Source organism: Chiroxiphia lanceolata, chromosome 18, assembly GCF_009829145.1.
Source record: "Chiroxiphia lanceolata isolate bChiLan1 chromosome 18, bChiLan1.pri, whole genome shotgun sequence".
NCBI lineage: Eukaryota > Metazoa > Chordata > Aves > Passeriformes > Pipridae > Chiroxiphia > Chiroxiphia lanceolata.
Genome location: NC_045654.1, coordinates 1909488 through 1935664, shown reverse-complemented (window position 1 = coordinate 1935664; position 26177 = coordinate 1909488). Strand labels below are relative to the sequence as shown.

The window sequence follows — 26177 nt, the reverse complement described above, 5'->3', positions numbered from 1 at the left end:
CACACGTGATGTCACTCAGCCATGGCAGCCCCAGTGCGTGGGCATCGTGTGCTGCTGGGGACAGCACTGGGGAGCACCACGCAGCACCCACGGGGTCACCTGTGACACCCGGTGATGTCACACACCACCTGGTGACATCATGCAGAGCCCACAGTGTCACCCGCTGCCACTAGAGTTGTGACACCAGGTGCCATCACACGCAGCCCGAGATGCAACTGGTGTGTGAGGTGTGACACCGGTGACGTCACACGCAGCCCACGGTCATTTAGCAGGATGTGACCTGTGACATCACACGCAGCCCATGGTGTCACCTGCCGGCCTGTGACACCTGGGGACATCACACACCAGAACGTGACAACAGGGGACGCAATGACGTCATTACACGCCTAGGGCACGCGCTGCCGCGCGACGTCACAGCGCCCCCCGCGATGACATCACGGCGCCGGCGATGACGTCACGCCCCCGCTCGCCCCGCGGCCCGAGCGCCTCTTGCGCGACGGTCCCTAACGGCCGCGGGCCGTACCATCGCAGCGCGCCGCGAGGGGGGGAGCGGCGAGCACCCATCGCCGCGGCACCCCTGCGCTCCGGCGCGGCGGGCGCTGCCCGTGAGGCCTTCGCGTCGCTCGCTATCGGTGCGAGCGGCGGGCGGGCGGCGGAGCGGAGCGGGCAGGGCCCTCCCGACGCTGCCTCCCCGCCGGTCCCCCCCCGCCTGCACGGGCGGGGTGGTGCGCGCGGCGGGGCCGGGCGGCGCATGCGCGGCGCGGGGCGGGGCCGGGCGGGCAGCGCGGAGGAGGAAGGCGACAAAATGGCGTCGACGGGTGAGCGGGGCCGGGCGGGCCGGGCCGGGCCGGGGGAGCGGGGCGGGACCGCGGGCACGGCCGCCGCGGGCACGGCACTGCCGGGGACGCCCCGCGGGGGCCCCGCCGCCCGCTCGTGGAGCCGCGCCCCCGGCGGCCGCGGGGGTCGGGCCGTGCGGGGCCCGTCCCGCCCCGTGTCCCCCCCGCAGGGGCCTCACCGGGAGGGGTCGCGCGGCCGCGGGGGTTCCCCTCAGTGCGGGGTGTTTGAGTGGCGGCCCCGCCGCGCACCGGCCCCCGAGGGGTTCCCGGAGCTGTGCGGCGAGCCGGAGGTCCCCCCGCGCCTCGGCCCTGCCGGGAACGTGGAAGCAGGGAATGGGTCGGGTGGGAGGGGACCTTGGGAATCGTCTCATCCCGCCCCTGCCGCGGGCACCGACACCTTCCGCTAGCCCGGGGTGCTGCAGGTTTATCCAGCCTGGCCTTGGGCATCTCCAGGGATGGGGCATCCTCTGGGAAATCCATTCCAGGGCCTCATCACCCTCCCAGTATCCCATCTCTCCCTGCCCTCTGGCAGTGGGAAGCCATTCCCTGTGTCCTGTCCCTCCATCCCTTGTCCCCAGTCCCTCTCCAGCTCTCCTGGAGCCCCTTTAGGCCCTGCAAGGGGCTCTCAGCTCTCCCTGGAGCCTTCTTTGCTCCAGGTGAACCCCCCCAGCTCTCCCAGCTATTCCCCATAGGAAAGGGATGTTTTCCATCATCTCCGTGGCTCCAAATTGATTGGAATAAACCAGGGAACCACCACAGGAGGAAACACGTTGTTCCACGAGAGCTCCAAGTGGATACAAACAGTTCAAAACTGAGACTCCCCAACTGTGGCAACGTCACCTTTAAAGTGCCTTAAAGCCCAAGCTCTGATGTCCCATAAAGAGGATTTCCCATTTTTCCATGAAGGAAAACATCCCAGGCCATGGAATGTGAGGGAATATCATTAATAGCACCTTGGAGAGCTTAAAAATATTTTAAATAAGTAAAGAAATATTTAGCAATGGAATTGTCAAAATGGGGGTTAAACCCACAGCTGTCTTTTCCCTTAATTCATGGAATTGTTCCACTTGGGAGCTGCTATTTTGGGCTGCTGTTGTGCTCCTGAGCCTGGTGAAATTAAAGGATGAAGATTAATTTCCCCCAGGAAATAAAAGCCGGGAGATGGGTTTAACTAAATGAACCATAATGTTATTTTTTTTATTAATGTTTTACCTTTCATCTCAGTCCGGGCGAATTAAAAGAGAGGGATCCCAAATTCCACACCTGGAATTAAGTCCTGCCAAGGGGGAGATGTTGGGTTTGGGTGGGACTTTGAGGAGGGGGGTTTTTGAAGGGGTTAATTGATACCTCTGTGTGGAGCTGGAGGCCAAAAGGGGGCTGAAAAATGGGAATTTAATGAGGAATTTTGGAGGTTTTGGAGACAGGGAAAAGAGGAGCGGGGCGGGATGGAGTGGGAGAGGGAAACTGGGTGAGGGGATCAGGTATTAATTAACACTCAGGATTAGCAGAGTCACAAAAACCGAATCAATAAAAAAGCCCAAAACAACTGAATTTAACATGGAAAATGTTTCAACTCGTGAGGGAAGTGGGAATTGTGCCGGAGGAGTTGAAGTTGTGCTGTGAATCCTGGGCTCAGGGAAGCCTTGGGAGAACAGGCTGGGGTCTCTGTGTCCTGGGAGGTGTTTGGGGCAGCTCCTGATGTGCTGGGCAAGGTCAAAGGAATTAGTAACTGCCAGGAATTCCTGCTGGGATCACCAGGCAGGGATCAACTCTGCCAGCAGGGAAGGGAGCAGGAGGAAAAGCTGGGAGCGCATGGAGAGGCTTGGGAGGAAAGTTTCAGCAGGGATGAGCCCACGGGAGGTTGTGGTGTGTGGAGAGGGTGTTTTCCGAGTGATTCCCGGGGCTCCATCGCCTTGGGAACAGCAGGATAACGGCTTTAGAGCCCTTCAGGTCCTTCCTGGAATTCCTGAGCAGGGGCAGGACTTGGACTGGATGAGCTGTGAGGGTCCTTCCCAACTCAGAGTAGTCCATGATCCTGGGATAAACTGGGATCAGCATCCCCAGAGGTGTGATGGTGATGGGAACACTGGAATCTTTTCCCACACGGGGGTGGAAATCTGGGAATGCTGCACCAAATCCAGCTCCTGCCTCGGGCTGAGCAGCAGAGCCCAGTGAGGTCTGGGCTCATCCCTGAGCTCAGGAATTCTGTGATCCTGGGAGAGCTGGGATCTGCCTGGTTGGAATGATGGATTCCTCCCTCGCTCCAGAGGTTGGCAGCTGGAATTGGTGCCTTTGAGGGAAGTGGGAGCTGCAATCATCCCAAATTTAGCCTCCTAATTGCCCTGTGGATTCATTTGCCATCCCTGCCAGCAAACCAAGTTCAGCCCAGGCTTTGTGCTTGGATTTCCAGGATTTTACTTCTCCTCTAAATCAGGGTGTTGACGTGGATTGGGAATTTGGGGCAGGAATCACTCCCAGCTTCCCAAATCCCACCCTGCCAGGACACAAGGGATGCAACTTCCCAGCCCTTTAGTTGGGTCCTTGAAAGGGGGAGGGGGAACGTGGTGGTTTCTGCAGCCCCAAAACTTCCCTCCTGGCCCTTCCAAACCAGGCTGGGGGGGGGTTGGAAGCCTCAGAAGCCTCAAATCCCCATTTTCCCTTTGTTCCAAACCCCAATCCCACCCTCCCTTGGGATCCATCCAAGGTGCCAGTTAAATTGGGGTCATTTGAGATCAAACAGCAGCAACAATGAGGGGAAGAGAGGTTTTGTTTCCCCTCCAAAAAAAGGCCTGAAAAAGGGCATTTCCCTTCCACCTTGGGGAAGCTGGAATTCCAGCAGGCAATTCCAGCTGCTGTGCTCTTCCACTTTTAATTTTATTAAGCCTTTATCGACCTTTTTTCCCCTTTTCTTGCAGATTACAGTACCTACAGCCAAGCTGCAGCTCAGCAGGGGTAAGTAGCTTCTCCTCCCTCTTTTCAAAACGATGCCATAAAAAAAAATAAGTGATAACTGTGCTTTAGGCTTTACTCAGGTATGTTTATAAACCCTCAGGCTTTCCCTGGAGCTTTTAGATCCTTTAGAATTCCAGCAGAACCCATTTGGCTGCGGGGAAAAATTGTTTTGTGATGCAGACTTAGGGCGAGATTATAAAACATCTTTACATTCATTCCACAGCTACAGCGCCTATGCACCTCAGCCAGCTCAAGGATATGCACAGACCACCCAGGTAAACCACGGGAATGGGGTGGGATTGCTCCTGAATCACCTGTTTTCCAGGAAAACCCACGGGGCTCTCCCAAGCAGGGGAAGCTCCGTCGAAATCCGGGGTCAAAAAGTCGTTTTGTGGCAGCCTAAACTGCTTTAAGTGGAAATATAACCTCCCCAATCCCCCTTTTTGTGTTAATTTATCCAGTCCTGGTCCCCATAAAAGCCAAATTTTCACTTGGTGGCTGTTTTAATCAGAGGTGTAGGAGAGAAAAACCTGGGGGGAAAAAAAAAAAGGGGGGGGGATTTGCCTTTTGGGAAGGTGCAGAATTGGCCAGAGGAGAGGAGGGAGTTGATTTTCTGTTGTGCTCACTGTTCATCCTCTCTCAGTTGGCTGGACTGATAAAAATCACGGTGATCTTGAAGAGATTTAACTTAATGCTTATTTTTAACCTTTAGAATGCAAGTTACTACAACCACATTTGTCTCCAAACTCCAGCTATGTTCCCAAAGGTAAATCTTTGTCCTCGAACAGTCGCCGTAGGGTCAGTTTTGCCCTCCAGAGGAGGGAGGCAGGGCCAGGCTGGGCATTTGGGGCAGCTGAGAGAAAGGTGAGGGTGACTTTGGTGTGAAATAAGTGCCTGGAGACACTTGTTGGAGGAGCTGCTGCCAGCTGGAGGTGAGAGGGAAGGGCAGGAACAGCAGGCCTCAAAACATCCTCGGGGGGAGGCTGGAACAGCTAAAACCAGCTGTTTGAACACCTAAAACCAGCTAGTTCAACACCTAAAACCAGCTAGTTAAACACCTAACCAGCTGAACTCTCCTAAACCAGCTAATTAAACACCTAACCAGATAATTAAATACCTAACACCAGCTAATTAAACACCTAAAACCAGTTAAACACCTAACCAGCTAATTAAACACCTAACCACATAATTAAATACCTAACATGCTAATTAAACACCTAACCAGCTAACTAAAGACCTAACCAGCTAACTAAACACCTAGCCGGATAATTAAATATCTAACATGCTCATTAAACACCTAACCAGCTAATTAAACACCTAAACCTAGCTAATTAAACACCTAACCAGCTAAACTCACCTGAACCAGCTAATTAAACGCCTTAAACCAGATAATTAAACACCTAAAAGCAGCTAATTAAACACCTACCCAGATTATTAAATACCTAACACCAACTAATTAAACACCTAAAACCAACCAGTTAAAAACCTAACCAGCTGAACTCACTTAAACCAGCTAATTAAACACCCAACCAGATAATTAAATACCTAAAACCAGTTAGGTAAACACCTAACCAGCTAATGAAACATCTAACCAGCTAAATTCACCTAAACTAGCTAATTGAACACCTAAAACCAGTTAGTTAAACACCTAATCAGCCAAAGTCAACTAAAAGCAACTAATTAAGCACCTAACCAGCTAAACTCACCCGAAGCCAACTAATTAAACACCCAACCAGCTAATTAAACATCTAACACCAGCCAATTAAACACCTAAACCAACTGAACTCACCTAAACCAGCTGAATTCACCTGGAACCAGCTAATGAAACACCTAAAAACAGCTAATTAAACACCTAACCCCAGCTAATTAAACACCTAACCAGCTACACTCACCTAAACTCAGCTAATTAAACACCTAAAACCAGTTAAACACCTAACCAGCTAATTAAACACCTAACCAGCTAAATTGCCTAAACCCAGCTAATTAAACACCTAAAAGCAGCTAATTAAACACCTAAAATCAGCTCAACTCACTTAAAACCAGCTCACTAAACACCTAACAAGCTAAACTCACCTAAACCTGGCTAATTAAACACCTAACCAGCTCATTAAACACCTAGCCACCTAATTAAACACCTAAAAGCAACTAATTAAGCACCTAACCAGCTGCACTGACCTAAACCGAGCTAATTACACACCTAAAAGCAGCTAAAATAACACCTAAAAGCAGCTAATTAAATACCTAACCAGCTACTTAAACACCTAACCAGCTAATTAAATACCTGAAATCAGCTAAACTCACCTAAAACCAGCTAATTAAACACCTAACCAGCTAATTACACACCTAAAACCAGCTAATTAAACACCTAACCAGCTAATTACACACCTAAAACCAGCTAATTAAACACCTAACCAGCTAATTACACACCTAAAACCAGCTAATTAAACACCTAACCAGCTAATTACACACCTAAAAGCAGCTAATTAAACACCTAGAATCAGCTAAACTCACCCAAACCCGGCTAATTGCACACCTAAAAGCAGCTAAATTACCATCTAAAAGCAGTTAATTAAACACCTAACCAGCTAAACTCCCCTAAAACCAGCTAATTACACACCTAAAAGCAGCTAAATTAGCACCTAAAAGCAGCTAATTAAACACCTAACCAGCTAAACTCACCTAAAAGCAGCTAAATTAGCACCTAAAAGCAGCTAAATTAGCACCTAAAAGCAGCTAATTAAACACCTAACCAGCTAAACTCACCTAAAAGCAGCTAAATTAGCACCTAAAAGCAGCTAAATTAGCACCTAAAAGCAGCTAATTAAACACCTAACCAGCTAAACTTGCCTAAACCCAACTAATTACACACCTAGAATCAGCTAAACTCACCTAAAACCAGCTAGTTAAACACCTAAAACCAGGTAGTTAAACAGCTAAACCCAGCTAATTAACCCCCTAACCAGCTAATTAACCCCCTAACGAGCTGAGCTCAGCTCTGGGCTCGTTTGCAGCGTTCCTGCCTCCCGTGCTGCCGTTCCAGGGGCAGTGCCAGGGGCAGTGCCAGGGGCAGTGCCGTGTCCCTGCGGGTCAAGGCTCTGCTGCTCCCGTTTCATGCCAGCTCAGGGAGGCTGAACACCCCGAAAGGTTTCAGCTCCAGGCTCCCAGAGGCCTAAATCCCGTGGGAATGTGGAGGTTTAACCCGTGCCCGTGTCGCTCTGGGGGCAGAGCTCGGGCAGGAGGTTGGCAGGAGGCCGGTGCCCGGAGCGGGAGCTGGCAGGGCATGGCACGGGACAGCTGGTGGCACTGCAGGGCTGGGCCCTGTCCTTCCATCAGTCCCTGGGGAGTTAGATTGGAAAATAACCCCCGGGAAGGGATGAGTTCAGAGCTGATCCCTCGCGGATGCCGGGGCACCGGGACGGGAGTGGCACCGCTGGATGCAGGGACACCAGGATGGGAGTGGATAATTCCTGCAGATCCCGTCCTTCCATGCCCACACCAGCTCTTCCTTTGCAAGGAAACACCTGCTGGGCATGAAGAATGTCTTAATTAAACCCTTCAGCAGGTTTCCTCCAGCAAACACTAACGGTGCCTCGTTTTCCTTGGTGCCCCACTCCCACCTGCCAGGATAACCCCGGGAGGATCCCTGGCGGTGCCCAGGCAGTCGGGAAGAGCTGGGAGCTTCCAAGTTTGCTTTGCCCAGGGCAGGGGTGTGTGTGGTGAGGGGGGCAGAGCCTCCCTTCCCTCAATCCCACAGGGATAAATCCCGCTTTGTAACCTCACCGCGGAGCCGGGCCGGAATTCCCCACTGCGCCTAAACCTGCCCCGCTTGGCTCCTGGTTGTCTTGGCTCCCGTGGGTCTCTGGTGCTCCCACTGGATTCATGGATTTGGCTTTGTGTCCCCTCCGGAGCAGACGTACGGGCAGCAGAGCTACGGGACCTACGGGCAGCCCGCGGACGTCAGCTACACCCAGCCCCAGAGCACGGCCACCTACGGACAGACGGCCTACGCCACGTCCTACGGGCAGCCCCCCACTGGTGAGAGCCCCTGGGCGGGCACGGGGACGTGGCAGGGGTGGGGAGGGACCATAGGGATCATCCCGTGGGCAGGGACACCTTCCCCTAGCCCAGGTGGCTTCAAGTTTATTCAGCTTGGCCTCGAGTGCTTCCAGGGATGAGGCAGCCACAGCTTCTCTGGGTAACCTGTGCCAGGGCCTCACTGCCCTCCCAGGGAAGGATTTCTTCCCAGTATCCCATCTAACCCTGCCCTCTGGCAGTGGGAAGCCGTTCCCCCTTGTCTTGTCACTCCTTGTCCCTCTCCAGCTCTTCTGGAGCTCCTTTAGGCCCTCGAAGGGGCACTAAAGTCTTCCCAGAGCCTTCTCCAGGCACAACAATCCCAACTCTCTCAGCCTTCCCTCATAGGAGAAGTGCTCCAGCCCTTGGAGCATCTCCGTGGCCTCCTCTGGACTCACTCGAGTGGGTCTGTGTCCGTCATGGAATGGTTTGGGTTGGGAGAGACTTAAAACTTATCCAGTCCATGGGCAGGGACACCTTCCACTAGCCCACGTTGCTTCAAGTTTATCCAACCTGGCCTTGGACACTTCCAGGGATGGGGCAGCCACAGCTTCTCTGAACAACCTGTGCCAGGGCTCCACCACCCTCACAGCCAAGAATTCCTTCCCCTCTGGCAGTGGGAAACCATTCCCCGTGTCCTGTCCCTCCATCCCTTGTTCCCAGTCCCTCTCCAGCTCTCCTGGAGCCCCTTCAGGCCCTGGAAGGGGCTCTAAAGTCTCCCCAGAGCCTTCTCTTCTCCAGGTGAACAATCCCAGCTCAGCCTTTCCTCACAGGAGAAGTGCTCCAGCCCTTGAAATATCTCTGTGGCCTCCTCTGGACTCATTCCAGCAGGTCATTGTCCTTCCTGGAATGGTTTGGGTTGGAAGGGACCTTAAACATTAACTAGTCCACCCCCTGCCGTGGGCAGGGACACCTTCCACTGTCCCAGGTCACTCCAAGCCCCGTCCAGCCTGGCCTTGGACACTTCCATGGCTGGGGCAGCCCCATATAAACATGGATAGATGGAGCAGTCCAGTTTTTAGGGAAGGGTCTGGGGGCTCAGGATGTGCTGGGCTCCCAGGGAGCAGTGTCCTCAGCTGCTCTCCACAACCCCCATCCTCAGCACTTCCCTTCCCTGGCAATCCAGTGGCAGTGCCATGTGCCTGTTCTCATCCTGTTCCCTCTCCCTGTGTGCTTCCTGCAGTAGAAGGGGCCGGTCCAGCTTTGATCCTGCTCACTCTGGCGTGGGAAACGCTGCCTCATCCTGGCTGAGCCCGGGCTGGGAGCCCTTGAGGTGTCCCTTGAGTGCCAGAGCTCCCACAGGAGCAACTTGGCATCTCCTCATGCCCAGAATCTCCCCATGGATACGATCCTGAGCAGTGACAGCCGTGCCAGGACATTCTGGGTGACTCCAGCCCCGTTATCCCAGCGTTTCCTAACGGATAAGCAGCATCCTGACCCCCAGCTTTGCACATTCCGTGTTGCTTTGGGGTTTCCAGTGCAGACACTGTTCCCTGACGGGCTATAAACTATCCCAACATGTGCTCCTGGAGCTGGAATTTCCTCCAGAGGAGCGTCTGATGCTTAAAACTATTGAGACATCATTTAATTCGTGTTTATTTAATGTATATTTGGGCTGAATATTTGGGGGACTTAGAAAGCAGATTTCCTTCCCAGTGTTTTTTGGGTTTGTAGGAGAGACATTATAGACATTCCCAATATCAGTGGGAATTAAATCCTTCCCAAGGCAAGGGAATACCAGGACACACAGTGGGATGTCTGGCTACAGAAACCACTTAGGAATTCTTCCTGAAGAAAAGATGAAGAGCAAATACCCTCTCCAGTTAAAATTTAAATATTTAACATCTTTTTACACAGATCAGGAAAATTCCTCTGTGTGAGAGCCGGTGTCAGTGTGGGTTATCTGTGGGTCTTCTTCCTTTCAATTAAGAGTATCCAGACAAAACTTGGCAGCAGGGAGGTTTTGTGAACTTCCAAAACTCCTCTCTTAGAAATATTTATGTCCCTCAGTGCTTCCTACAGATTCCAGTCCCCGAGGGGTCACAGGAAACGGCTGCTGTTTGTATTTTTTCCTTCTCCCTTAAGAGGAGATTTGCTGGAGGAATAATAATAAAATTAAGCTTTTTATTTAGGCAAAAAGCTTCATTTTCTTTTCATCCATTAAAAAAACAAAACAAAACAAAAAACCCCAAACCAAACAACCCAGCTCAGGAAGTGGTCAAGCAGAAGATCAGACCTTCAAGTACCTGGGCAGGATTGTTGATGTTGCTCTCCGGGCACAGAGCCAGGCTGGATTTATCCTTCCTCCACCTGCCTCTCCTTGAGGAGCCTTCAGCCTCTCTCTCTCTCTCTCTCTCTCTCTCTCTCTCTCTCCCCCTGCCTTTCACGCTCCATAAATCCCAGGGTGCTGCCAGGGCCAGACATCCACGTGTCCTCAGGGACGTGTGGTTCCTGGGCTTCAATCCCGAGCTGTTTTTCCTGAGCATCCCTTTTTTTTTTTTTTTTTTTGGAGCAGAGATGTCTGCAATTCCTTAAAGCCAAGTGCCTTTTTTTGTTGGCTGGACAGCCTGGGGTTTGGGTGGTTAAGGAAATCCAAGTTTTGTGTGGATACACCTTCCCAGGGCTCTGGGAATGGCAGAGGTGGTGCCTCAGCTGGACCTTTTTTTCCCAGCACTCCAACATCCCACCTTCCACCGACTCCTGGGACACCCCAGGAGAGAATCACCACCCTCCTTCCCTCCCTGGAGCTGTAGGAAAAGTTGCCCCGGAGCCACCCAGTTACTTTGTTCCAGAGAAAAAAGGGTTTGGGAGCAGCTGGATTAGGGATCACTGGGCACCATCAGACCCGTGGTCATGGTTTGCTCATTAATATATGAGCATGAATTACAGGAGTAAATAAAGAGCATTGAAATGTCCAGGTGTGGATCTCCTGGAAGTGGGAATTGCTCTCTAAAACCAGCCAGCCCCCCCCTTCCCTTTACCTGGGAGATTTAGGGGGCTGTATATTTAAATTTCTGATGGATTTAGAATTTCAGATGAGCTCAGAACTGTCATAATAACCTGTCATCCCAAAATAGAGTGGAGAGAGGGTCTGCATCCCTGCTCCAGCCCCTCCAGGATACACAGACCAAACAGGAGTCAGCTCTCTGTCAGAATAAATCCCTCTGGAGAGCAGAAATCTCTCTGAACCCAGACTTTTCAGCTGATGGTCTCTGAGGATCAAACCCTGCAAGCTTCCCCTCCACCTGGAGAATTCCTGGACTTCAGGAAGGGGTTTGTCTGGCTCCTTTTGAGGGAAATTTGAACACCTTAAGCAGTTCTTCTGTTCCCTTGTCCTCCAGCAGCTGACTCAGCCAGGAGGGGAGGGAAGAGAAGTGATGGAATACAAACTTCCCCCTCAAACCCACAGCTCCTGAGGGTTCCCACATTGCCTAAACTCAGCTTTTGGGGTGGAAATTTAGCCCAGGGGGGTGGGAAATCCCTGCCTTGTCTTTGGAGCAAACCCTTCCTGCTCAGCACACGCTGCCATGAGGGAAATGCTCCATCTAGAGCTGAAGCTTGAAAATTCCAGAGTTTTTTATCCCCCCCCTTTTATCCTGTTTTGCCTGTGCAGAGCCAGGTGTTGGCAAAGCTTGTGCTCCCAGGAACAGCACTGGGAAAGGGAATCCAGCACTGGGAAAGGGGATCCAGCACTAGCAAAGGGGATCCAGCACTGGGAAAGGGGATCCAGCACTGGGAAAGGGGATCCAGCACTGGGAAAGGAGGTTCAGCACTGGGAAAGGGGATCCAGCACTGGGAGAGGGGACCCAGCACTAGGAAAGAGGATCCAGCACTGGGAAAGGGGATCCAGCACTGGGAAAGGAGGTTCAGCACTGGGAAAGGAGGTTCAGCACTGGGAGAGGGGACCCAGCACTAGGAAAGAGGATCCAGCACTGGGAAAGGGGATCCAGCACTGGGAAAGGGGGTCCAGCTGTGGGAGGACCATCCTGTGGCTCCAAATCCAACAGGAACAGCCCAGGGCAGGGCTGTGGCTGCAGCACACACTGCAGGCTGTACTTAGGCAAAGAACAGGCTTTTTTTGGGATGTAGTCAGGCTTTGGCCAGTGACAGTAAGGATTTATTTAACTTCTGGTGTCAGCGCTCCCTATGGAATTGCTGTGGTGGCTCACATGGAAGTGTTTGGGCTGTTTAAATTCGTGTGAGGCTCTAAAACTCATCCTGTTGGGCATCACCCCGTTCACCCTCCTGAGCAACACTCAGGACTTGGCCTTTCAGAGAACAGAAAAGAGGAATAATGACCATAAAAACTGATTTTCTAGTGATTCACTCAAGTTATTGCCAGGTGGGAGTTCAGTTTGCATTCCCAGGTTGGGAACCCTGGGATGGGGAAGGGTTTGGGGCAGGAGGAGACAGGAATGGGCAGTTCACAGCCTTGTGTCTTCTTTAGGATCCTAAAGGGACACCAGAAAAATGGATTTTTTGGGTTTTTTAATAAATCTGCTGCACAAACTTCCTCCTCTCACCCTCTTCCTCTTTGCTGAGCCCCGGGAAGGGCCGTGGTTTGGTGGGAGTGCCCCGGTGCTGAGGGAGGGCACAGCGTGTTCTGCTGCTGGGAGTGTGTTTGGGTTGCAAATTAGGGGATTGAAATAAAAAGCTGCAGCACAATTTGCCTCAAGGGAAAGTGTGTCCCATGTTTATTAAAACCAGGAAGTGACGGAGAAGCTGTTATTTTCACTGGTCCCCAGGAATAAGCCCTGAGACCAGCTTGGCTGCTCCTTGGTTTATATTTTTAGTCAGTCAGGTTTTCTAACAATATTTTCAATTGCTATTTTTTTTTCCATCTTAAGTCTCTTCTCCTTAATTTGAAAACTCGCTTGGAAGGTTCTTAGCAATTTGTGACAAGCCAAATGGTCACTAAATTATACAGGAGCTGTTTTGGGGACCTTGGAGATTCCTGTCAGACCGTTCAGAACGAAATCCTAAAGCTCTGGAGCTTTTTTTGCCTGAACCAAACTGAAATTCTAAGAAAAGGGAAGGCACAGAAAACATCAGGAGCCGCCTGATGTGTCTCTTTTGACCTTTTCTCTTACGTGCAAGCAAATGGAAAGTGCTTTTCTTTTGTTGCCAGCATTACTGATTTAAAATCAGGCTTCAGCAGTGCCTCTGAGAGGCTTCCCAGGTCAGCCTAGTGCTGTTATTTTTCGGAAAAGCTGAAAGGATGGGACTGGACTTGTTAAATCAATTGGATTTCTTTTACTTTGGAGCTGAGGAGGGGGGGGGTTGTTTTCCTACCTTTGTTGAGGAGATGCTGCAGGCCTCAGCCTGCCCTGCCTGTGCTCTCACTGTAAAAAATCCTCCTCTGGATGCTGCTTCCAGAAAGTTCCTGGCGGTGGGGTTTTGGGATGCTGGGGTGTGGGCTGAGGCTTCTCAGGGTAAGGGGGTTCTGTGAGGAAAGTGAGGGGCTGGTGTGGGTTAATTGGTGATTTTCGGGTTCTCTGAGGTGGTAAAACCGTGTCTGTGCCCTGAGAAACCAGTGGCAGAAGTGCCAAAGTCCAAAATATTTGGGTCTTACAGGAGAGCTGGAAAGGGACGTGGGACAAGGGCCTGGAGAGACAGGACAAGGGGGAATGGCTCCAAACTAAAAGAGATTTAGATGGCAGATTGGGAAGGAATTCCTGGCTGTGAGGGTGGGGAGGCCCTGGCACAGGTTGCCCAGAGAAGCTGTGGCTGCCCCTGGATCCCTGGAAGTGTCCAAGGCCAAGGTTGGACAGGGCTTGGAGCAACCTGGGCTGGTGGAAGGTGTCCCTGCCCATGGCAGGAGGTGGAATGGGATGAGCTTTAAGGTCCTTCCAACCCAAACCATTCCATGATTCCATGGAATACTCTGCTCAGCAGCATCTCAGCCTCCAAGGATGGAGGAATTGACCCAAAACAGGTGACAAAAGGAGCAGAAGAAACGAGTTTTCTTCCTCCACCAGCGATGGCTCGTTGGGGATCGAGGCTGTTCTGGGAACCCTCTGGAAGCAGCTGCCTCCTTGGGAAGCCCCATGACATGTTTGCTGCTGTATTTTGGGTTCAGGAGCCTCTTGTTCCCCTGGGAGAGCAGACTTTGGGAGCTGCCTGGGACAGACTGGCTGGGCTGTGCCACCTTCCCGAGCCAGGGCTGGAGCCTCAGGAGAGCAGCGTTGCTGCGGCTCCTGTGGAGCTCTTGGATTTCATTGTGTTGGGGAACAAAATCAGGGATAAACCACTTTGGAGAGCCCAGCCCGTGGCCTTGGAGGGTGTGGGTTTGTGCCACAGCCCAAACTTGTCCCCAGAGTGGAGCCCAAGAGCCCCGGGTGGGTGTGGGGGAGCTCTGGGTGCCCCCTGAGCTTTGCTTCCAGAGCCTTGGGGGCACTTCTGCCCCCTTGAATCCATGTGCTTCGGAATTTGGCCCAAAGATGGGACCAAACCTGACCCCCCCAAGGTGGGGGGTGGTTGGTCTCCCTGGTTTCCTTGCCCGCCTCCCTCTCCCGTGTGCCCGGAGTGCCCCAGGGGTGTTTGTTGCAGGTTACAGCGCCCCGAGCGCGCCCCCCCGCGTACCCCCAGCCCGTGCAGGGCTACGGCAGCGCCGCCTACGACACCAGCACGGCCACGGCCACCACCACCCCGACGTCCTACGCCGCCCCCGCCGCCTACGGCACCCAGCCCGCGTACCCGGCCTACGGGCAGCAGCCGGCCCCCGCCGCGCCCGCCAGGTACGGCCTTCCTCCCCGGCATCAGCCTCCTCATCCTCCTCTTCCTGCTCCTCCCCGGCATCAGCCTCCTCATCCTCCTCTTCCTGCTCCTCCCCAGCATCAGCCTCCTCATCCTTCTCCTCCCCAGCCTCAGCCTCCTCATCCTCCTCTTCCTTCTCCTTCTCCTCCCCAGCCTCATCATCCTCCTTCTCCTCATCCTCTTCCTTCTGCTCCCCAGCCTCATCCTCCTCAGCCTCATCATCCTCCTCCTCCTCTTCCTCTTCCTTCTCCTCCCCCTCCTCATGCTCTTCCTCCTCTTCCTTCTTCTCCTCATCCTCCTGCTCCTCATCCTTCTCCTCTTCCCCATCATCATCCTCCTCCTCTTCCCCATCCTCCTCCTCCTCCTCATCTTCTTCCTCCCCATCCTCATCATCCTTCTCCTCCTCTTCCTCTTCCTTCTTCTCCCCATCCTCCTCCTCATTCTCCTGCTCCTCATTCTCCTCCTCTTCCTCATCCTCTTCCTCTTCCTCCTCTGCCTCTTCCTCCTCCTCCTCCGATTACCCCCAGCTGCACCTCCTCCCTACCTCTTATCTGGCCCTGTTCCACCCCTGCCAGGTATGGCCTTCCTCCTCCTCTTCTTCCTTCTCTTCCTCCTTTTTCTTCTCTTTCTTTTCCTCCTCTTCCTCCTCATCCTCCTGTTCTTCCTCTTCTTCCTCCTCATCCTCTTCCTCCTCCTTCTTCTCTTCCTCTTCCTCCTCCTCTCACTCTTCCTCCTCCTCCTACTCCTCATCCTCCTCTTCCTCCTCCTCCCACTCTTCCTCCTCCTCCCACTCTTCCTCCTCCTACTACTCCTCATCCTCTTCTTCCTTCTCCTACTCCTCTTCCTGCTCTTCCTCCTCCTCCCACTCTTCCTTCTAATACTACTCTTCCTCCTCCTCTTCCTCCTCCTCTTCTTCCTCCTCCTCCTCTTCCTCCTCTTCTTCCTCCTCCTCCTCCTTCTCATCCTCTTTTTCCTCCTCCTTCCCCTCTTCTCCCTTCTCTTCATCCCAGCTGCACTCACTGCTTTGGTGGCACCTCCTCCCTGCCTGTTTCACTGGAGTTTTGCTTCCTCCTCTTCCTCCTCCTCCTCTTCCTCCTGCTCTTTCTCCTCCTCCTCCTCCTCCTCCTCCTCGTGCTGTGCTCACCCCCAGTTCCCCCCTGCAGCTCCTGCTCCCTGTCCGTCTCCCCGAGCGCCGTTCCCGCTGCCAGGGGAGCGGCGTGGGAGGGCTGAGCTCCAGCTCTGTGAGTCAGAGCCGTTCCTGGGGGATGAGGGAACAACCACACACACAAATCAGGCTCTCAGCTCACACTGCAGAGTCCTGGGGTCAGGCAGGATGCTGGGGGGATGCTCACGCTGCAAACTGTTTCCCTTTTAAACCTCTCCCATCTGAGCGCTGCCTGTCAGGTATTTTGTTGGAATTGTTTGCTCAGAGGATGTGAAAAATTAATGGGAACCTGTTGACTAGTGAGGAAAAGCTGATGTAGTCACTTAGCTGGTGTTTGTAGCAAGCACTGTGGTGAGGAAAGGCAGAGCCTGGCACAGCTCTGGCAGGTCACGCTTCAAAGGGATGGGAATTCTCGGGGTGAATCCTGACATTGTAAAAAATTTTTTCCCAGCTTTTACAGCAAAAGTAGCTTCACTCTGAGAAACACTCAGAAATTACAGACTCATGGAATCATTTAGGTTGCAAAAGCCCTCTGAAATAAAGTCTGGCCATTCCCCCAGCACTGCCAAGGCCACCAGTGACCCTGTCCCCAAGTGCCACATCCACATGGCTGTTAAGCTGTGAGACACACAGAAGGGGCCTTGGGAATCACATGCAAAGGTTTCTCTAATTTCAGGCCTTGGGAGTTAATCCTGCACACAGAATCACAGCGTGGTGTGGGTTGGAAGGGACCTTTAAAGGTCACCCAGTCCAACCCCAGTGTCCTTTCCCTTCCACGGGATAAGGTACATGAGGCAATGTCTGCGTGAGCTGAGTTCTCACCCAAACAATGGGGCATTTCAGGGCCTGCCTTGCTGGCTGCTCTCAGCTCCTGCTTTCCCAGGGCTGTGCAGAACCAGCTGGAGCACAGGGCAGTGCTGCCAACTGCCTTCCTGGCATTCCACACCCTCCCCTCAGCCCCGGAGCCAAGTCTGAGCTCTGACTGCCTGGGCTTTGGGATGGACACAGTCCATGGTGCTCTGTACTCTCTGTTCAGGGCACTGCCTGGGCCTTTCCTGGGGTGTGCAAATACCCAGTCACTGAGTGCCAAAATCATGTTTATAATGTAGTATTATATATTATTGTATATTATTTTATATACTGCTGCCAGAGCAGCTGCCACCCATCAGAGCCAGCCTGTAGCTCTACCCCAAAAAACGGGGGGATCTGAGCCCTTTGCTGCTTCCAGGTGTGGAGCTGGGCACTGACATTGTTCCATCTTTGTCCCCAGACCCCAGGATGGCAGCAAACCAGCAGAGACCAGCCAGCCCCAGTCCAGCACGACAGGCTACAGCCAGCCCAGCCTGGGCTACGGGCAGAGCAACTACAGCTACCCCCAGGTGCCTGCCAGCTACCCCATGCAGCCCGTCACCGCTCCTCCCTCCTACCCCCCGACCAGGTAACCCTTCCACAGGCTCGGGAACGCTCGGGGAAAGGCCTTTTCCTGAGGGGTTTGAATCAAAAGGCATGGAAAAGGTGTTCTGGTGTCCTGGGAGGAGGAGCTGTGCCTCTTGTTGTGAGGAGGAAGCCGAGGCGAGGTTGAGTGTGGAAGTGTCTCTGTGTGCACAGCTGAAAATGGTGACAAATGTTTTAAGGGATTTCCTACGTTTTTTAATTGTCAGAATTGAGAATTGTCAGGAATTTTCCTGGGGTGTGTCGCAGTGACCTTTTGCTGCCTCCTTGCACACACAGCTGGGCCAGGAGCTCCCCTCTCCCCTCAGCTGTCTTTGGTGTGACTCCTAAAAGGTACATTTGGAAATCCTCAAAGCCTGAGCTGCCTGAGGGGAACTTTTATTATCCAGCAGCCAAAAATAATTCAGGAGGGGAGCCTGTTAGCTCTGCTGCCACTGAGTTTTGCCCTGTCACTCGTGCCTTTTCCTAAAGGTATGACTAAGCTAGGACTGCTCACATGGATGTTGCTTTTACAACCCTCCAGCCCGACCTCCATAGGGTGACTTCAGCCTTTAAAATGATTTACAACCCTACACGTGGCTCGTGACCGCGTCGCCTTCCAGCCTCACGCACCCTGCCGGGGAATTGCCTCGTCATTCCCGCCTTTCCCGTGCTTTTCTCTTCCAGCTATTCCTCCACACAGCCAAGCAGTTACGACCAGAGCACTTACTCCCAGCAGAGCAGCTACGGGCAGCAGAGCTCCTACGGCCAGCAGAGCAGTTATGGGCAGCAGAGCAGCTACGGGCAGCAACCCCCTCCCACCAGCTACCCCCCTCCCAGCGCATCCTACAGCCAGGCCCCCAGCCAGTACAGCCAGCAGAGCAGCAGCTACGGCCAGCAGAGTGAGTGGGAGCCCTCAGGGGCAGCCCCGGGGTTGTTCTGGGGCTGGAACTCGGAGCTGTGTTGAAGGGTTGTCCCTGGGGTTTGTCCTTTCTTGCTGCAGCAGTGGCAGGTTGGGATAATCCCCTGGAAATACAGAGCACGAAGTGTTTGAGATGAGGAGGTGGGTGAGGAGCTGGGGGGGCTCAGCCTGGAGAAAAGGAGGCTCAGGGGGGATTTTCTGGCTTTCTACAACTCCCTGACAAGAGGGGGGAGCCAGAGGTGGGTCGGGCTCTGCTCCCAGGGAACAAGGGGTGGGATGAGAGGAAACGGCCTCAAACTGTGCCAGGGGAGGTTTAGATTGGATATTTGGGAAAATTCCTTCAAGGAAGGGGTGATCAGGCCTGGCACAGCTGCCCAGGGCAGGGGTAGAGTCCCCATCCCTGGGGGGAGTTAAATCCATGTGGATGTGTCCTTCGGGGTTGTGGGTCAGTGGAGGGGGAACAGTTGGGTTTGACGATCTCAGGAGGCTTCTCCAACCTGAACCCCTGTGGTGCTGCCCTTGGGGCTGAGGGCAGCTGGAAGGGCTGCATGTCCCTGACGTGTGTCTGTCCCCCCCTTCCCCAGGCTCGTTCCGCCAGGACCATCCCAGCAGCATGAACATGTACGGGCAGGAATCCGGAGGCTTCTCCGGCCCAGGAGAGAGCCGGAATCTGAGCGGCCCCGATAGCCGGGGCAGGGGACGAGGGGGATATGATCGAGGAGGCATGAGCAGAGGTGGGCGGGGAGGAGGACGCGGTGGAATGGGGTAAGAGCAAAGCTTTTTCTCCTTTTACCTAATCCTGGTTTACCCATAGGATTCGAAACGGAAAAGAAGGGACTGAAAGGTTGTCCTTCCCAACGGCGCTTCCATGGAGAACATCTCTGTTATGGCATTGCTTGTAATCCATGGAAGCGTTCTATCCCGAGGGGAGACAGGGAGCAGGATGTGTTTGGTTTGTCCTGCGGATGGTTGGGCTCCTGGGAGGGGTAAATTGGGGGTGTTGCTGACCTTGGCACTTTCAGCTCCCTTCGTGGTCGCCCCGAGGTGGAACCTCCGTGGGGTTTAACAGTAACTGTGGGTGGAACACACACAAACCTCCCAGGGGGTCCAGGGGTCCCTCCCTGCGCCTCAGCAGGGCGGATTTGGGCAGGTCAGGGGTGTGCAGGGCAGGAACCTCCTCAGCAGAGCCTGAGACACTTGGAGCGTGGAGGAGGACCCCCAGGGCAGAGGGCAGAGGTTTGGCTCCCAGGCCAGCTCCCCCTCGGAGCATTCCGGTGCTCCGGATCAGTGTGGCCGTTGGAACCGATGGCACGACCCGCTTTGGTTCGCCTGTGCCTTCAGCTGTGCCCCCCACCCCGTCCGTACAGGTTGTTCTGGTAGAGGTGAGGGAGGAAAACCATCCCCAGAGGCTCCTCAGAGAGGGAATTCGTAGCTTTGTGTGTGTTCCATCCCCTCACCTGCTGCTCAGAGCCATGCAGAGTGTCCCCAGGTGTGGCACGGGACACGCTGTGCCCGCCCTGGTGCTGGCGGGGTGGCCCTCGTGGCAGCTGCTCTCCGCAGGCGACTTGTTCCCGTGCGGCACGGCCCAGTTTGGCAGTGGGAGGCCCCACCCTGCATAGCTCTGTCGCAGCAAATTGACGTGGCATGAAATCTTTATCAGAGGAACCCGAGAAAGGCGTGCAAACAAGGGCTGCTTTGTGTGGGAACATCCAGCTCGGAATTGGCTCGCGCGGAACAGAGTCCCGCGGATCTGCATAAAGATTTCACCCCCGTGGCTTTTATCTCTTAACAATTGTAAAGTAGATGTAGACACCTGAAACGTCTATCATCACATCTTCAAATTTCTAGCCCCTTCAGAGCTTTTCTCCCGCCAAAGATTTGTCACCTTGTCTCTGATTTTCACACCTCGATCCCAGCTCAAATTCGCATCCCTAGTGAATTCCCAGCTGGCCAGACCCTTACAAAGGGTTCCCCCCCAGCCTTATGGACGTAGAGTTGGTGCTGTCCATAGCACAGGTGGCCTTCAGGGGACGCCCAGGGCAGGTAGGGGAACTCGGCCCACCTTAGAGTGCTGTGGTGATGGATTTCAGTGTCTCCAGCAGGTAAGGAGCTCGATGTTATTAACGTGCCCTTTCTCATTGCCTCGATGATTTGATATTTGATGACAATGGAAAACTTTTTAACATGCTTTGTCGCATTTATATGCTACAGGTTACAAAGTGAGAGCCTTGTATACACCTCAATACTTAAAAAGTACCCGTACTCAGTACTCAGCCGGCAGCATAATGAAAAGTGGGACTAGACACGGTGTCCATATGGAGAGGAAAAATATACAATAGAATATTTTTAACCCAATGTATTGATTGTATAAACGGAATCCTTCTGTAACTTTTGGTAACTGCATACTTGTTGTTTGGTAATAAAACCAGAGGAGGGTATACTACTACTACTACTTTAGAATTGTGTAACGTTAAAACAATAGAAAAAAAAAAAAGAAAAAGTGTAAAAAAAAAAAAAAAAGTTATGTTAAAAAAGAGAGACGTTACGTAAATGGTGTGTACTTTTAACGAGAGGAGGCAAGCTGCATGCAACAGCTCGAAATTCTGTATTGACTTCTTTTTTTCCCAAGTATTAGCGGTGCAATACTTGCTAGAAAATTCACGGTGCTCTCCCTCCTCCGCTCGGCTCCTTCCAAACAGCTCGTCTCACCCCCCCCCCAAAAAAACCAAAACCAAACCAAAACCAAAGAGAGCAAGAAACAACCCAAATCCTTTTCCAGGTGGCATTTTCCTACTTAACCGCCACGCTCCAAAAGCGCTTTCAGCTGTGAAAGCCTCGGCCGAAGCTTTTGGTGAAAGCTGCGGCCCCGTTCGCATTGGCACGTGCCCCAAAAAAGCCACGGGAGTGTGTCCACAAAGCTGCACCCCAGGCCTCGGAGCCCCCGCTCTGCACTCTGTAAGTTCTCCCTCCAGAGAGTTGTTAAATTCACTCGTGACCTGGAAATGTATGGCTTTCTTTTGAGGGTTGCAGGGGCGCCGTCAGCTGAACTCTGTGTCGTAGGGTCTCGCGTTTGGGGTGGTCTCCTTTTGCACTGTTAACTGTCAGGGACCCGCGGGCCACAGGCTGAGGGTGCACCTCCGTGGACACACCGAGGGGAGGGAGTCGGCCACCGAAACAGCCCCCAAATTCTCTGAAACGCACACGAAAACGCTCCCCCCTCCCTGGATTTGTGCCACGAACCCCCTTTCTTTGCCAAGTATTGCACCGACGATACCTGAGTAACGCCAGGGCGCCGCCGGCCAAGCGGCGCCTCAAACCCTGCGCCAGGTTGCTTTATATTGTAAAGAGAATTTGAGCGAGCTGCCCTTCTGAAGAAAGGCCTAGTGCCGAGATGAGACAGAGACAGAGAGATGTTTGGAGATGTTTAGCCAGTGCCCTTCTCCCCTGTGAGCCGCAGAGGCTCAGAGCGGTGCTGGCTTTGTAAAGGGAAAGGCCTTCATTTCTTCGTTTATCCCCCCAGCAGCGCTGGAGAGCGAGGTGGCTTCAATAAGCCTGGTGGTAAGTTTTTGAGCATTACAATGGATAGTGTTAAAAAAAAAAAAAAAAAAAAAAAAAAGCATTTGCAGACAGTTTTTTAGAACGAAGCGTAATTTTTTTATTCGTTTTAAGTGGTTTTAAAAATGACATATGCAACAAGACTGTAATGGGTACTGCCGGCGATGCCTAAGGGTAATGCGGTGTCACAGGACGCAGTGGAAGAGTTGTTGAGCAACCACTCCTGTAATTTTGGGGAAAAGAAATGGTTTGGATGTAATAAATCTTTTTTTCTTTTATATTAAGTAACTTATATTAGCGAACTTAAAAAAAAAAAAGACCCGATTGGCTTGGCGTAACGTTTATTTATTTTTGGTTTTTTTTTTTTAACTCAGCGTTAATGGTTAATGGTTTGAGAGCTGCTAAAAAAAAAAAAAAAATCGGCGTGCTAGTGGTTAACGGTTTGAAAAAGTGCTAAAAAAAAAAAAAAGAAAAAGAAAAAACAAAACAAAACAACAATGTAACAGTGGTTGTTGGTTTTGAAAGAAGTGCTAAAAGTAGCCACCTGATGGCCCAGTAAGGTGCAGTGCTGCTGTTGGGGCGGCGCAGGTCAGTTGGAGGTTCCCCCTCCGTAGCTAGTGTTGTGTGTGTCGGTTCTCCAGCCCCAGGGCCCGCACTAACACCGCTCCCTGTGCTTCTCTCCCGCCTGGCAGGACACATGGAGGAAGGACCCGACCTGGATTTAGGTAATTCCCGTCAAAATCCCCCTCCTGAGCTTGGGAATCCTTGTGTCCTCGGGAGCGCCGCAGGTGTCAGCCCACGGCAGGTGGAGCCCCGCTGGCCACGGGCTCTTCCTGGCTCTTCCCGGCGTTGCCTGATTCCCATCTCATCCAGACAGCTGGACTGTGGAAAACCACACGTGGTTGTGAGACACCCGCCCTTCTCCACAGGAATTTAGGGGGGTTTGGGGCTGCTCTGGAGCTTTTCCAGGGATTCAGCAGTAGCCCTGAGTTGGGGGTGCTCTGGAGCTTTTCCAGGGATTCAGCAGTAGCCCTGAGTTGGGGGTGCTCTGGAGCTTTTCCAGGGATTCTGCAGTAACCCCAGGTTGGGGGCTGCTCTGGAGCTTTTCCAGGGATTCTGCAGGAGCCCTGAGTTGGGGGCTGCTCTGGAGCTTTTCCAGGGATTCTGCAGGAGCCTCCTCCCGTGCCACAGCAGCCTGTGGCCTTATGGGTTGTCCCTTCCTGTCCTACAGGCGTGTCTGGAAGTTATGTGTCAGCTTCCAGCATCGGAAAAGGGGGGTGGGATGTCCGTGTGTGGGAGCCCAGAGGGCACCAAGGTCTTCCTGATCCCTCCCCTGGGATGTGTCCTGATATAACCGGGGGGTTCTTCCCTCAGGGGTGGCTCTGGGGTCTGTCTGGCAGGACATGGGGGGGGTTCAGTCACCTCCCTCGGGGTCCAGGGTTTCCTGTTGCTCACTGGGAGCAGAACCACAGCTGGGAATGACGGGATGGAAAGAACTCGGCCCTGGGGTATCCCTGCCCTTCCTCTCCCTGCACTGACCCTGGGAATTGTCTCCTAGGCCCCCCCATGGAGCCAGAGGAGGACTCGGACAGCACTGCAGTGTATGTGCAGGGACTCAACGATAATGTGACCCTGGAGGATCTGGCAGATTTCTTCAAACAGTGCGGTGTTGTCAAGGTGAGGGGACACCTGTGACCCCTGATGGCAGGGCAGAGGGACCACCCTCCTCCTCCTCCTCCTCCTCCTCCTCCTCCTCCCTGCTCACACCCTCCCAGCCCATCAGGTCTCTGGGAGAGGCCTGTTGGGCCTGGGAGTGCTGTTTTGGGCCCGTTCCTTCATTTCTGGGGTGTCTGGGCAGTCCCTGTCACCCGTGGTAGGCCCAGGGGGCCCTTTCTTCTGCCCCGGAGTCCTCAGAAGGAGCCTTGCTTGTCCGGAAAGCAGAACAGGGAGTAAATCCCTGCTGGGAGAGGGGACTCCAGGTGACATCCCACTGTCCCTTAGATGAACAAGAGGACGGGGCAGCCCATGATAAACCTGTACATCGACAAAGAGACTGGCAAGCCCAAAGGTGACGCCACCGTGTCCTACGATGACCCATCTACTGCCAAAACAGCCGTGGAATGGTTTGATGGTGAGTGCGGGAGGGGGTTGGGGATGGAATTCCCTGTAGGAAGCACCAGGGTGCAGGTGTGCACTGATGTCCTGTCCTTGTGTCCCTCCTAGGGAAGGATTTCCAGGGCAGCAAGCTGAAGGTGACCCTGGCACGGAAGAAGGGCCCCATGAACAGCCTGAGGGGCGGGATGCCACCCCGGGAGCAGCGGGGAATGCCCCCCCCTCTCCGAGGAGGTACTGGCTGGGACCCCCCGGAGCTGCTCCCTGTCCCCCCCCCCCACCCGTGGCTCTGGCACTAACGGGGCTCCTTCCACAGGTCCGGGGGGTCCTTGGTGGCCCAGGGGGCCCAGTGGCCCCAGCGGCCCCAATGGGTAGGATGGGTGGAAGAGGTGGAGACAGGGGTGGCTTCTCCTCGAGAGGCCCACGGGGGTCCCGGGGAAACCCCTCCGGAGGGAGCGTCCAGCACCGCGCCGGAGACTGGCAGTGCCCCAACCCGTGAGTACCCCGGGTCCCCTTTGTCCCAGGGACTGACAGGACCAGGAGGCCTTTCCCAAAGTCTCTTGCTGGGCCTTCCCAGGAAGCTCCTTCCTCCCACCTGGGTCAGGGAGGGAGGGATGGGGTCACCGTGGGGGCTGTGGGTGAACAGGCAGCTGGACCCCACCCCACAGGGGGAGCCTGGCCAGGAGATGAGCCCCAGGTCCTGCTCTGCCTGTGCTCTCCTGCTCGTGGTGCCTCCTGGCGTTCTCCCAGCAGGAATGTCATCCTGCTCTGGGCTGACTGGTGTTTGTACCCAGGGGCTGTGGAAACCAGAACTTCGCCTGGAGAACAGAGTGTAACCAGTGCAAGGCGCCCAAACCCGAGGGGTTCCTCCCGCCCCCCTTCCCCCCTCCAGGTACGTGCAGGGGCTCATGGCTTCACTTCCCAGTGGGACAACCCCAGGCCTGGCCTTGGGCTCCTCGGGGATTAGCTGGGCCAGCCCCTGGAGCTGCCAGGCCTTCACTGCTCCTGAGCCGTGACATGGAGGCTGGGATCACAGTTCCTCTGGGATCTGGGGGCCCTTCCTGGGGGGCTGCGCCCACCTCGTTAGGGCCCTAACGAGCTGTAGCTCCCCTGGTTCAGGAGGAGCTGGGTGAGGGGTGGACGCTGCGCTCCCTGAATCCCCTCAGGGTTCCCGGCCTCGTCCTGGGCCTTCTGCTGCTCACGGCAGAGGCTGGCTGTCCCGGGATCATGGGCAGGGCACAGCGGGAGCGGGATGTGCTGCCCGGGGGTCACTCTGAGGGTCCTCTCCTCCCCCCAGGTGGTGAGCGCGGCCGGGGCGGCCCCGGGGGGATGCGCGGTGGGCGCGGCGGGGGCCTCATGGACCGAGGGGGCCCCGGGGGGGGATGTTCCGAGGCGGCCGCGGCGGAGACAGAGGCGGGTTCCGAGGAGGCCGCGGGATGGACCGAGGAGGCTACGGAGGAGGAGGCCGGAGAGGAGGAGGAGGAGGAGGCCCCGGGGGACCCCCCGGACCCCTCATGGAGCAGATGGGAGGAGGAGGCAGAGGACGGCGTGGAGGGCCGGGAAAGATGGACAAGTATGGATGGAGGGGGGGGCAGAGGGATGGGGGACATGGGGAGGGGGAGACCCTGATGTGGGAAAGGGTGTGGGTGACACTGGGACCCCTGGGAGGGGGTGATGAGGGCTGGGTGGGTGGTGGGACAAATGAGGAGGGGGCTAATAGGTGGGAGGACAAGTGGGTAGGGGGGTTAATGGGTGGGGGATGAGCAGGTTGGGGGGCAAGTGGGTGTGGGAGTGAGTGGATGGGTGGGGGGAGTAGGTGGCAGGATGAGCAGGTTTGGGAGTGAAGGGGTGGGGGGTGAGTGGGTAGGTGGGCAAGTGGGTAGTGGGGTGGGTAAATGGGTGTCGGGGTGAGTGGGTGGAGTTGAGGAGCCCCCCCCCAGCCCGGGAGGGCTCCTGGACCCCAGGACTGACCCGTGCCCTCCCCCTCCGTGCCACAGGGGCGAGCACCGCCAGGATCGCAGAGACCGGCCCTACTAACGCCGCCCCCCCAGAGCCTCATTTACTACCAGATTTATTTTTTAAACCAGAAAAAAAAATCTTTTAAATTTATAATTCCATATTTATAATGTTGGCCACAACATTATGAGTCCTCCTTGTCTGTACTTTAGTATTTTTCACCGTTTGTGGAGAAACATTAAAACCAAGTTCAGCGGTAGCGTGACGAGTTCTTTCTTCCCCTCCCCAAAATAAAACCGGTTGTTAACGCGCCCTTTCCCCCCCCTCCCCCTCCCCTCCGCCTGTAACGCTGTGAACGGTTGTGACGGTTGTTTTTTTAAATAAAATTCCCGCTGTTTGTAACCGCACCATTGCCGGCCTT

The 26177-nt window shown here is 54.2% G+C and overlaps 1 protein-coding gene across 1 annotated transcript; it reads left to right on the top strand.

Moving 5' to 3' along the window:
• The first annotated feature begins 736 nt into the window (after positions 1 to 736).
• EWSR1 (EWS RNA binding protein 1) lies at positions 737 to 26163 on the top strand. The gene is given in 20 exon segments (XM_032705543.1): positions 737 to 818; positions 3752 to 3788; positions 4012 to 4063; positions 7700 to 7823; positions 14409 to 14428; positions 14430 to 14596; positions 17051 to 17218; positions 17899 to 18113; positions 18718 to 18898; positions 21654 to 21691; positions 22381 to 22413; positions 23247 to 23365; positions 23690 to 23819; positions 23912 to 24034; positions 24117 to 24130; positions 24132 to 24295; positions 24595 to 24692; positions 25098 to 25174; positions 25177 to 25373; positions 25798 to 26163. Coding segments are annotated over 20 exon segments (2064 nt in total). The 5' UTR covers positions 737 to 751; the 3' UTR covers positions 25838 to 26163.
• Positions 26164 to 26177: the final 14 nt, after the last annotated feature.